At 44.7% G+C, this 12401-nt stretch overlaps 1 protein-coding gene across 1 annotated transcript in view; it reads left to right on the top strand.

Annotated features, from left to right (window-relative positions):
- Positions 1-2979: 2979 nt before the first annotated feature.
- The window catches only part of Egf (epidermal growth factor), a 74442-nt gene continuing 65020 nt past the window's right edge, over positions 2980-12401 (top strand). Inside the window, 1 exon segment of the mRNA XM_005357426.2 lies at positions 2980-3103. Coding sequence (XP_005357483.2) covers positions 2980-3103 — 124 coding nt within the window.

The following is a 12401-nucleotide window of genomic DNA, read 5'->3' as shown; positions in this document are numbered from 1 at the left end:
AGAGGAGAGGAGAGGAGAGAAGAGAAGAGAAGAGAAGAGAAGAGAAGAGAAGAGAAGAGAAGAGAAGAGAAGAGAAGAGAGGGAGGAAGAAAACCGTCTATAGTCTTGTCTACCAGTACAATCCTGTGTAGGCATTTTCTCACCCTCCTTTCAAAGGACTCCAGCTTGTGTCAATTTGACATAAACTGTCCAGCACATTTGGCGCCGTCCTTCCGGATTTTCTTCCCACAACACACATCTCTCTCTTGGGCTGCTTCTGCTCCTTGCCTGTGGCTCTCCTTCCCAGACATTTCACAACCCTGAGATGTCTGCCATCTTGGAGACTCCACTGCAACACCCTAGCTCAAGCTTCCACGCTCTCCTCTATTGTTGACGGAAACCAACTTCAGCAAGCGCTTGATATCAGGAAGCACAACTGTCCATCACCACAGTGCCGCATCAGTAGAGATGGAAGGAAGAATACAGACTTTCTACACACCTCTGGAAGTCCTTTGTGGTTGGGTAGCTCAGTTCAGCGATTTTACTATCTCAGTAATTTGGGGTGGGCGGGAAATTTTCTAGACTGACTTTACCATCAGCCATCAGCTGAAGTATCTGTTCTATCCCTATTGGTTCCTTATCTCCTAAGGTGATGTCATTGTGTTCAGCATCAATGACATTAGCTCAGGTGACACATAACGAAGGAAACAAACACCCAAATCTTTTTTTGTTTGTTTGTTTATTTGTTTTTGTTTTTTCAAGACAGGGTTTCTCTGTCGCTTTGGAGCCTATCCTAGAGCTAGCTCTTGTAGAGCAGGCTGGCTTCGAACTCATAGGGATCAGCCTGCCTCTGCCTCCCGAGTGCAGGGATTAAAGGTGTGTGCCACCACCGGCTGGCCATTTAAATCTTTTAAATTATGATTACTTGTTGTGTGTATTCGTGGGTGCGGGTGAGGTGCTGTTTCTAAGTGGAGGTCAGGGGACAGCTTGCAGGAATCGGTCCTCTCCTTCCATGCGGGTTCCAGTCATCAAACTCAGCCCAAGGGGCTTGGCAGCATTTACTTTTACCTGCTGAGCTACCTCCCCAATCCAAAAGCAAATGTTTTCTAATCAAAGATGACACGGCTATTTCCAAACCCAAACGGAATGGAATTGTGGGTTATGTCCTGTTTGTGTCTCTATTAATGAGGTAATTCGGCTTCATGCTGTACTGTGTTCCAAATCCCTTTGCTCACCATTGTCGTTAATGCTGGCAAATATGTTTTGCTGAAGGGGAAGCTCACCGGCAAGGTTAGCAATGAATACTCAGGGCAGGTTATTTGTGGGACATTTATTCTTAGTCTTGAGTCTCCGTGGGTCTAGAAAGCAATGAAATATTCTATACACCCATTCACATGACTTCTTTGGCCCCTTCAGGGTCTGTTTCTCCTTATACAGGGTCAGAGCTGCCTGGAATAGGGCGGCTGGATTTCGAGAAACATGATTTAACCTTTCGTCTTTGAGAAATAGAGCCCAATTAAACACGGGCCCAGGGCTTGGAGCCGGTCCCTTTTCTGTGACAGGTATACCCCAAAGCGTCTGCTGCTTGAATTGCCTTAGCTCTATTTTGACTTGAATTTGGAACCGTCCTCAGGACAACTTAAAGTCCATCCCCAGGATGAAGTCAACAGGCTCAAGTTACCATTGTTCAACAAGGTTGACGTGAAGGGCTGGCCGGAGCTGGGTGTTTTGGGGTGCTGAGTATATTCCTGAAGGAGCAATGGTTTGGTCCAAGTGGAGAGTGCAGGAGATCGCGAGTGGAGAGTCAAACTATTGTTTTCTGTCACGGAGATGTGGAAAGACACCTGACTTACCTGAGGAGGAGGCACACTCGGCTCTGCGCTTCCAGGGTTCCCCAGCTTTTACATGGTTCCTTTGCCTTTTCTTTTCCTAACACAGCTCAGTCATAACAAGCCATTCCTTCCCGTGCGCTCCGGGTCCCTGGGGATGTTTTATTAAATCGCACGGAGAGAAAAAGTATCTGTGCACATTGTATCTCCTCACTTGGCTGCAGGGATTTCCCTTCGATATGGAAAGAGTAATCTTAGACATTCCACTCTAAAACAGACAGGAAAAAAAATAAGATTAAGCGGCAGGAATATGAGCGGCCGTTGACACATCCTTCGAATAACGAGCCGAAGGTGAGCTGCCCTTGGCGTGACTCACGTCAGTGATCAATTATGATAAATCTGAAATGTCAGCGGGGCTATTCACCTTTGGCTTAAAATGCGTTGCTTAAGTTTGTCTCCATCCGTCAAGATACTCAGACATAAACGGCACTCAGCAGGTCCCTCGGACCATTAGCGGCTCGCACCCCCTAATTGCTCTTTTCCCTGCCCTGCCCAGCCCTGAATATTTTTAGTGAGCAGAATATCTCCTCTCTGGCACCCTGCCCTACCTTCCTGCTTGGCAGAATTGCCCGCATTGGTGTTTGTGAAGAGGCTCCTCCGCTGGCTAAAGGAGAGGGGTGGGGCCAGAAGAGATTTAAAAGCAGGAGGGGAGTTTCTCCGGGTTCCAAAAAGAGAAGCGCTTCCCGGGAGGAATCCTATCTGCACATTTCTTTAGACTCATCCCTCGTCCCGGTGGGGCTTGGAACTTTTCACCAATTCTTTTCTTTCTCTCTGAGCCTTTGCCTGACTGTGCCTGTCACTGCGAGAAATAGAGCTCTCAGGCTCTGCAAAATTTGTCCTAAGGGTGTCAGGTATTTCTTATTGCTGTCCAAGATTTAAAAAAAAAAAGTGAGATAAGGAACTCTCTCCTGGAGCATTTCAGGCTGCACCCAGCGACTCTTAAGAGGTGGAGAAGGAGCTGGAAGGCAGCACTAAAACAGCTAAATGAAAGATGCCCTGGGGCCGAAGGCCGACCTGGCTGGAAGCTCTGGGGGTCAGAAGCACAAACTCTGCCTGCTCTAAGTTCTAGCAACTTAAGTCACTGCCTGTTGACCTTAGAACCACAGAGACCATGCTGCTGTCGCTCACCTTCCTGCCCGTAGTTTTAAAGATTAGCGTTGCCAGCGTCGCAGCTCAACAGCACGGGAACTGTCAGCCAGGTCCTCCCGAGAGAAGCGAAACTTTCACTTGTGCAGGTAAGTAAACCAAGAACTGGAGCCCACCCCCTCGGGGACAGTGCCTGAGGCTTCTGTTTAGTCTACCTGTCTGTGCTTTTTCCCCCTCGGCTGTCTTTGGGTGTGTATGTTTGCTTTAGTTGTGTATTCTGAAGTGTGTGTGCGCGCCTGCCTCCTGGTTCAGTTTGATGCTGCCAATTATAAAATGTGATTCTCCACTGCTCTGCGCATGACTGAATATGCCTCAGTTCATAACCAGCTGGATATTTCTTATCATGTGAACCGCAGTCCTTATTCTAGGGAGATAGCAACGCCTAGCTGATCAGCTCTGCATTAGAAATCAGGGAAACATATGGTGGCAGTTGGTCTCGTTGGTTTGAAAAGCCTTCTTTCGGATAACTTTGTGGCAGAAAATGCCATACGCCAACTAAAGTTTTGTTTTGTTTAAAAAAAAAAATACAGTCTCAACTTCAGGAGTTCAGGCTCTCGTCCTCCACCCTCCTGGCCTCTGAAGCTCTGTCACAGATCCCAGGTTCTTAGTAACAGGTGCACTGTGACTCTGCAAAGTGCTGAGACATGACAGGGAGGAAAGGAGCCAGCTTTTTCTCGGAGAGGACACAGGGAGTTTTCTGATTGCACATTACAGCACCTAACAGGCCAGCTGAAAACATTTTCTCGCTATTTATTCTTTACTTCGAAGGTGAGTGCCTGCTGTATAGGGAGGGAGCCATTTCATTTATCCCAGTGTCCACATTGTCCTGGAAATCTCTTTTTTTTTTTCATTTGTATTTTGGAGCCAGTGTCTGTGTGGCTCAGACTGGCTGGGAACTTGCTATGCTTCCCAAGTCTGGGATTACAGGTGCGCACACCACGTTTGACTTATTTGTTATTATCGTCTTGCCCTCTTAAGACAGGCTCTGGCCTTTAAAAACAAAGAGTGGAGCGAAGAAAACATGTTATGTTTTCAGAAAAGAGACCTCTGGAAGATAGATAACAGAGAATTATGGGAATGAAGGAGACCAGAACTGGCCCAAATGGCCAGAGTTCAGCTGCTGCTTCTTTGCTGATCTCCAAAACCTGTATCACTCAGAGAAATCACACAGAAGGAAATCAGGTGTCCCTGCTCACAGACCCAGAAGGTCACCAGGAAGCATTCCCTGCCATTGCAGAGCAGGTCTCTGGGGTTCTGAAGGCGGGAATGGTTGCTAATGACCTCTGCAGCCCCGGGACCTGGGCCACTTCCACTGTGCATATTCTCAGGAAGTTTTTGCTTAATGAAAGAATTGCTCCTCTTAACTACTGGAGACAGAAGAGACAACTCTTGGCCATAGCTGTGTTCCATGGACTGGAATGTCACTGGGGTAGCTGGAAAGTGACCAGAGTCAGGTGCCTCTACCTGCACACTTAGGGGCAGGGGTAATGGTAGGAGGCGCTCATGCAGCTAGTAGCTAGAAGAGATGAGCCCATGGGAGGCACTTAGAACGAGGAAGAAATTGAAGAAGCAGTTCTCGGCGTGGCTCTGGATCTTCTGGACTAGTGTGTGACTCCTATGCCTTGTTCTCCTGCCTACTCCTGCCGGTGGCTCAAGAGTGCTTTGCTGAGATACTTTGCACAAAACTGACAGGATGCCTGGACAGAAACGATGACTCAGGGAGACTGTTGCACACAAGGAGAAATAGATTTTAGAAGCACACAAACTCGGTATCAGGTTCGCATCACCTTTTTAATAGTTGGGTCATCTTACAAGATCGGATGTCTGTTTCTCGGGATCATTCATTGTTGGGATGGCACGGGGTAACTGGTGAAATACCCCTCACCCAACGGCTGACCCAGTGAATGTCCTCTTGGGTTCCATGCCATGACCGAAGTGGTCAGGCCATTCCATGCTCTGGCCTATTTTGAACACTGCAGGGGCTTGGCACTGACGCCATAGAGTGTGGTCCTCTGCTTCTTTGTCCGCCATTGCTTGCAGGCCACTGTTTTAAACTCTCTGCTTCACCCTGAATCCTAGGTTAGCTGAAAACTAACTAGGTCATACCCCGTCACCCGTACATCCCAGAGGGATAGTGTTTCTTTCCCCTCTGGAAATAAATAATGGTGACATCGTCTATTTTTCCCCCCACTTAAATTCTATTTGCACTTCTTGCCTTTGGCATTGAGACTGTTCACCTACATGGGCAGCAAGAAGAAGGCTTTGTGATCTAGCACGATCCAGGTAAAATGTCTTGAGGCTGCTGCTCATGTGAATGCCAGTCAGTGAAGCCAATAGATAGTACTACGGAACTGGGTTTGCTTTCCGTTCACCAGGATAGAAATCAAATGTTTTCTTGGCTTTTATTTAAGCAAAAGTGGATGAAGGCAGCAGCAAAAAACAACAGTGAGCAAGTGGTTTCTGAACTTTTAAATCTCTTTGCCCGGGAGGACAAATGTCAGCTGGACAGGGAATTGTTCCGGCCTGGCATCTAAACCTGTGTTATTTGTTCTTGGTAAATGGCGGTCACGGAAGAAGCTCAGAGAACTGACTTAGAGGCAGTTCACTGGGCAGTCTGCTGTGAGCGGTAGACAGTGACGTAACTGATTTCAGAGCGGGCTGAAGTTTGGTTGATTTCCCAGTCAGGTGCAAAGCAGAGCAGTTTTCAGGTCCAGATTTTGTCTGTTCCCAGCCAGCTGCAGAAACGGTTCTTCTGGCGTCTAATCACAGAGAATCTGCAGCAGGCTGTTTGCGCATGCTCTGTCTGTCTTTATACACTCTGGAGACAGACAAGCCACCTTGCTTAGACGTCAGGCCTGCCACGTGTGAAAGGTGTGTCTCGTTTTCTTCACGGTAAAAGAAAACTGGATGTTCCCTCTTCCTGGGATTGTTGTCAGCACTGTGTTAACGTGGCCGCGATCAGTGCTGGCACTGTCTCAGAGGCACCCACACTGCGCTTCCTTTCAGGAAGCTCAAAGGATTACAAGAAACTTCCCAGTCTGTGAAGCAGCCTATGGCTTGCTTTAGCTTTAGTTACTGCTTCCACCCTGAACAATCCTAAAACTAGAGAATGCGATGGTAGGCTTGTTTAATACTGCACTTTCTGTTACTAGAAACGGGAGCGAAAACAACAGGAACAGCACTTATGGTAACCTTGGTGACGTTCCTTGGGATGAGCCATCTTTGTGGTCCGTTCTCCACACCCCCCCACACCCACCCCCGCCGGCCCCTCACTGCCATCCTGAACGTGCGCACTACTCACGTGACAGAAGCATTGCCTGCGCTTAGGTGCACTAAGAACGCAGATTTCTTTGGTAAATGATATCCGGAACTGAGGTAGCTTTTCACACTGCCAAGTCCCTGTCTTCTCCAGTAGTCCCACTAGCCGCATTGGGATAAAGAGATTACTCCTAGTGAGGCCGATGAAGATGAGAGCCATTTTTGCCAGGTGTGGAAGAAGGATTTTTTTTTAATATTTATTTATTTATACAATATTCTGTCTGTGTGTATGTCTGCAGGCCAGAAGAGGGCACCAGACCTCATTACAGATGGTTGTGAGCCACCATGTGGTTGCTGGGAATTGAACTCAGGACCTTTGGAAGAGCAGGCAATGCTCTTAACCACTGAGCCATCTCTCCAGCCCCAAGGATTTTTTAAAATAAGGAAACCAAAGGGAACTTTCCATTTCCTGACAAGCCTCGGGCTCTCTGAAAATGCATTCTCTTATATGTCCGTGCTACTAGCTTCCCAGGGCAATTATGGGATGGTGCACGCAAACCTGTTTCCTTTAGTAGGTTTGCTCTTTCAGAGCTTCCTCTCAGGAGTGAAGGTTAGGGAATGATGTGGGATTCCCCTCTGTATGCTGTGAATGTTTTATTACCATTGGTTATTAAAGAAGCTTTGGTCTACGGCAGGGCAGAATATAGCAAGGTGGGAAACCTATGCAGAGATAGAGGAGGAAAGAAGGTTGGAATCAGGCAGATGTCAGGTAGCCACCCAAGAAGGAAGAAAGAGGTAGCAAACCCCGAGCCTCATGGTAAAGTATAAGATAATAGAAATGGGTTAATTCAAGATGCAAGAGTTAGTTAATAAGAAGTTTGAGCTAATATGCCAAGGAGTATGTAATCAGTATTAAGCCTTAGAATGGTTATTTCATAAGCGTCTGCAGGAACTAGTGAGTGAGATTGGTGGGTGGAGAGAAACCCGTCTGGGGGACCAGTGGAACAGGGGAGCAATTGCTTTCTCGTAGCCCCACACAAACCAGGCCCTTCTAGTCTCATCCCGTTTTGACCCTTCCCAGCTTGGACTTTGGATTTGCAGGTCTATTTTCACTTCTGACCTTGACTTTCTGATTCTCCTAAGCAAGCAGGCCAAGCATGCTCATGCCAGTCAGGGTTTGGGTTTCCCAAATATTTCCTAGGATGCTTCGTGTCCTGGAATTGTGTGAATATGTGGGAATTTCGGACCCAGCTTGCTCCTGCGGCAGAGATTTATAATAACCAATGATTTACTTGCAAAGCCTCAAGGGTAGACTATAGAGCAGGCCTTTCATGGGAAAGCACCGATTCCTAGACTCTCAACAGCCGGCTGTCTCCCTTCTCTGCGCAGGCTCTGTGGGTTGATGCGTTCATTCCGTTCATTCCGAAGGTAGCTCTTCCTGCGGGTAGACGGTTGCTAGGATACAGAAAATCAGAAGAGCGCTGCGGCAGCTACATTGATGTTCCATGTGGTACATCAGTTGAGATGTAGTGTGTTTCATCTCCTTCACATATTAGAAGTATCTTCGTGCTATGTTATTCTAATAAGACACACAGGAGAAGCCGCAGTCAGTTCCCTGGGAAGAGCGAATCTAGGATGTTGTCATTTTTAACATCCTTAACAGCAAAGTGTTTTTATAAATACCTATTCTTACTGTGATCATATTAGCTGTCAACATTTCAAGTAAAATGCTTACTTAAAAGTATTTTTCTGTATGTTTTCAGAGCGTTGTGTACAGTCGCGGCCCAGAACTCAGTAGCCAAACTGGGACAGAGAACAATGAAATTAGAGTTGAGGAATAGGCTTGACATCTTGGAATATTTTTCTTCTTCTGTTTTGGAAATATTTTGGTCTGGGTCATGCATGGTTGCATATGCCTTTAATCTCAGTGCTCCAGAGGCAGAGGCAGGTGAGTTCAAGACCAGTTTGGTCTACATAGTAAGACTCTGTCTCAAAAAAAAAAAAAAAAAACAGACAAATCTTTTGGTCTAAGGACACTTTTGACAAGTATCTAGATATTGGCAAGTATTTATATGTTTAGCCTTGCAATTTGAGGAACATTATTTAAAAGTAACAAAAAAGAAAAGCAATTGTATTAGTTATAAAGAAAATCCACGTCAAATTTTATATCAAAAATTTTAAAAGATTTTAAGAAATTGATTAATTTCTAGATCTTCGTTGGGATAGTGAACATTAAATGCTACTGGTAGAAGTTGTTTATTTTAGGTTATTTTAAAATCTTTTCTCTAACAGAGATTATTTTTGTTTTGTTGTTGTTGTCCTTCCTTCCTTCCTTCCTTCCCTCTTTCTTTCTTTCTTTCTTTCTTTCTTTCTTTCTTTCTTTCTTTCTTTCTTTCTTTCTTTCTCCTTTTCCCACAAGATTAGAGTTTCTCTGTGTAGCCCTGGCTGTCCTGGAACTGGCTCCATAGATCAAGTTGATCTCAAACTCAGAGATCCCCCTGCCTCAGCCTCCTAGTGCTGTTAACAGAGATCTTAATGAAATCACATTCATTTCACTATTTGAAGACTAAAGATGCAAATGGAAGGACATATTTCATGCAGTGTAGCGGTTGAGAGTGATGATATTCATCCAGGAATTTAGCCCAAGCTTGAGCTTCTTTCCAAAACTACCTCAAGCACAGAAGCCACTGGTTTTTACAGGGCAGACATTACAGGCAACTAGAAATCGAAGTGATGAATGTCAAGGTCACAAGACCTTCAAAGGTCATGCAGCTGACCTCTCCTACTGCAGGCAGAGGCTGAAGTCCACACAGAGCCAGCAGCAGCTCCTGAGGGTCCTCTAATACAGATCTGGACCCTAGGTTCATGTCCTGCAAAGTCATAACCTACATTGATAAACCATACTGTTAAAAGTCCACCCATGTAATGATTTTATTAGTTCTCCTTGCCAAAAAGTATTCTTAATTCTAATTGGATTAAGAAGAGTTTCTTGGGGGTTGGAGAGATGGCACAGTGGTTATGAACACTGGCTGTTTCTCCAGAGGACCTGACTTCAATTCCCAGCAATCACATGGCAGCTCACAACCATCTATAATAATATCTGATGCCCTCTTCTGTCATGCAGGCATACTTGCAAATAGAGACTCAAATACATAAAATACATAAATAAATAAGTCATTTTTTTTTTGTTTTTTCGAGACAGGGTTTCTCTGTGGCTTTGGAGCCTGTCCTGGAACTAGCTCTGTAGACCAGGCTGGTCTCGAACTCACAGAGATCCGCCTGCCTCTGCCTCCCGAGTGCTGGGATTAAAGGCGTGTGCCACCATCGCCCTGCTAATAAGTCATTTTTAGAAAGCTTCTTGGGGCTTGGGAGATGATGGCTCAGAGGGTAAAATGTGTGGTTAAAGCATCCGGAAACTGTCTTTGTGTATACATGTATGTGAGGGAATTATATGCATGTGTGTGTGTGTTTCTCTGTGGATGGGCACACATGTGACATGGAACTAAGGGCAAAGAATATCCTAGGATGTTGGATCTCACCTTCCACCTTGTTTCAGACACGGTCTCTTCGAAGTTCATGGCCATATATGCCAGGCTACCTAGCCTTATTGCCATCTCTCATTTCCCTATAGGAGGACAGGAAATCCAAGAGTGTACTGCTGCATCTGACTGTGTGGGGTCTGGGGACTTGAACTTGGGTCTTCCTGCTTGCCGGCAAGCACTTTACCCACTGAGTTACCTTTCTAGGCCTGGAAAAACTTTTCTAATTCTTTATGTTGATGAATCCATTTGAGTATAGTTATCATGGTCTTTAAATTAAGTTGAGCATAATTTATATTGAAAAGCAGAGAGGTTTTTTTTTAAACTATTCATTTAAAATGAAATTTTCCTTATGGCACAGAACATTACAATAGAATCCACTGTTTCTCAAAACTGCATTTTTGGAAGAGTTTTTTCCTAGTTATCTTGATTGTGGAACTGGCCAAGAGACAGGCACGTGACTTAATGGAACAGACAGTAAAACCCAGATATGGGTTCACAGAGTTATTTGATCTTTCACCAAGGCACAAAAGCAAGTTTACGGAAAATGAATCTTTTTACTAAATTGTGCAGTGCCATTTAGACATCTAGATGTCCCCCTGCTTGAGTATCTGTAAACAACACGTTGAACCTGGGTCCTAAGTGTGCGGCCTACACAAAAGTGGACTCCAAATGCGTTAGAGATCTGAATTCAAGATGCAAAGCTACGAGACCTTTAGAAGGAGACACCTTGGTCCCAGGGTTAAGCAAAGGCTTCTGGGAAATGATACTAAGGACAGAATTTATCGAAGAAAAATTGGTGAATTGTACTGTATCAGAATTTAAGATTCAGCTCCGCAGAAGGTGCTGACAAAACAATGGAAACGGAGTCCTGCTGAAGAAAATGCCTGCAGTTGCCTATCTCAGAAGGCATTGCAAAAGTATTTTTATATAGCTCAGTATATTCTGATAGTAAATATACAGGAATAGCAACGAAGACAGCCAACACTAAAACTGTACATGCATGTAGGACAACTCAGATAGAAAAGCATAGGTAATGGATGCAATCTACTATATGATAAAACCTCTATAAACACCATGTAGCTGCCATCGAGAAGAAATCTACGTCCTTTTTAAAAATCCAAATGTCCAGAAAATTTTAACATGTTTATTTATAATTGTTCTAAAGTCGGACTGTTGAAATGTGTTCACGGAAACATTGTGCTTGTATTAATGTTTCACATCTTGTGTTTATATTAAAAATTCACACACAAACAAAAATGGAAAAACTTCCAATACATGATTTCTGTCATCTATTTTTCCAATCAGTCATATACTTAGGTATCTGTGACTCCATGGAGAAAATATGTAGCATTCAGAACCACTGAAAACAGAAAACACTGAAAACAGGAAGAAGAGGGAAAATTATTATTTTGAGAATGGAATATTCCCCTTACTAGTGGAGTCTTTTTTTTAAAAGATTTATTTATTTATTTATTTTGTATACAATATTCTGTCTGCATGTATGCCTGCGGGCCAGAAGAGGGCACCAGATCTCATTACAGGTGGTTGTGAGCCACCATGTGGTTGCTGGGAATTGAACTCAGAACCTCTAGGAAGAACAGTCAGTGCTCTTAACCTCTCAGCCATCTCTCCAGCCCCTACTAGTGGAGTCTTAAAGCACGTGCTCTGCGTTGCTAGCTCGAAATCTTTTAGCATAATTGTTACAAGTTTGGCATGCATAGCGCACAGGTTGTTATCTTCAAAAAGGCCAAAAGACAGACCTCACTTGCCTCTTGTAAACTACCAATAGCTGCACTCCGGAAGTGCAGATCTGTTTTGAAGTCCTGAGCAATTTCTCACACTAGGCACTGGAAGTCCAGTGGCCTTCTGATAGCGTCTGGTTTCTGGTACCTCAGTCCCAGGCCTGTAAGAATGGGTTTCTCCACCCCTCCAGTAGAGGGCGCACTCTTAGAGTCTCTTTTGTAGCCATTTGTTTCCTGGGTGCTTTATCGGGTTTGTGGGCAGTCTGCTTTGTTATAACTCGTTCTTACTTATCCCCTTCTCCTTCGGCTGCAGCTTGGCAAATGAGATCAAAATGTATTTTTTAAAAAAGTTCAATAATAACAATTTAAGAACAGGCAAAAGATTTAGACACTTAACAGAAAAGAAGCAAGAGTGGTCTGTTACCCATGAAAAGATGATCAATGCCATGTCAAAAAAGGAAAATTATGTAGTCAGTCCCCATTCACCTGAATAAAATGAGGACTCCCACTGGGTGGTGGTAGGAGGGTGGGTTTGTAGGACAGGATTAAGGAAGCGGGAATAAACAGCTGAGCAGCATTGCTTTACGTTAAGATTTTTGTTTGATTTGGTTTGTTTTTTGAGACGGGGTTTCTCTGTGTCACAGCCCTAGCTATCCTGGAACTAGCTCTGTAGACCAGGCTGACCTCAAACTCACAGAGATCCTCCTGCCTCTGCCTCCTGAGTGCTGGGATCAAAGGCATGTGCCACCACTGCCTGGCTACATTAAGACTTTTTCTTTAAGCTTTAAAATTGTGTGTGTGTGTGTGTGTGTGTGTGTGTGTGTGTGTGTGTGTGTGAGAGAGAG

This window comes from Microtus ochrogaster, chromosome 21, assembly GCF_000317375.1.
Source record: "Microtus ochrogaster isolate Prairie Vole_2 chromosome 21, MicOch1.0, whole genome shotgun sequence".
NCBI lineage: Eukaryota > Metazoa > Chordata > Mammalia > Rodentia > Cricetidae > Microtus > Microtus ochrogaster.
Note: the sequence above shows the minus strand (reverse complement) of the source record. Positions and strands in the feature narration are given on the sequence as shown.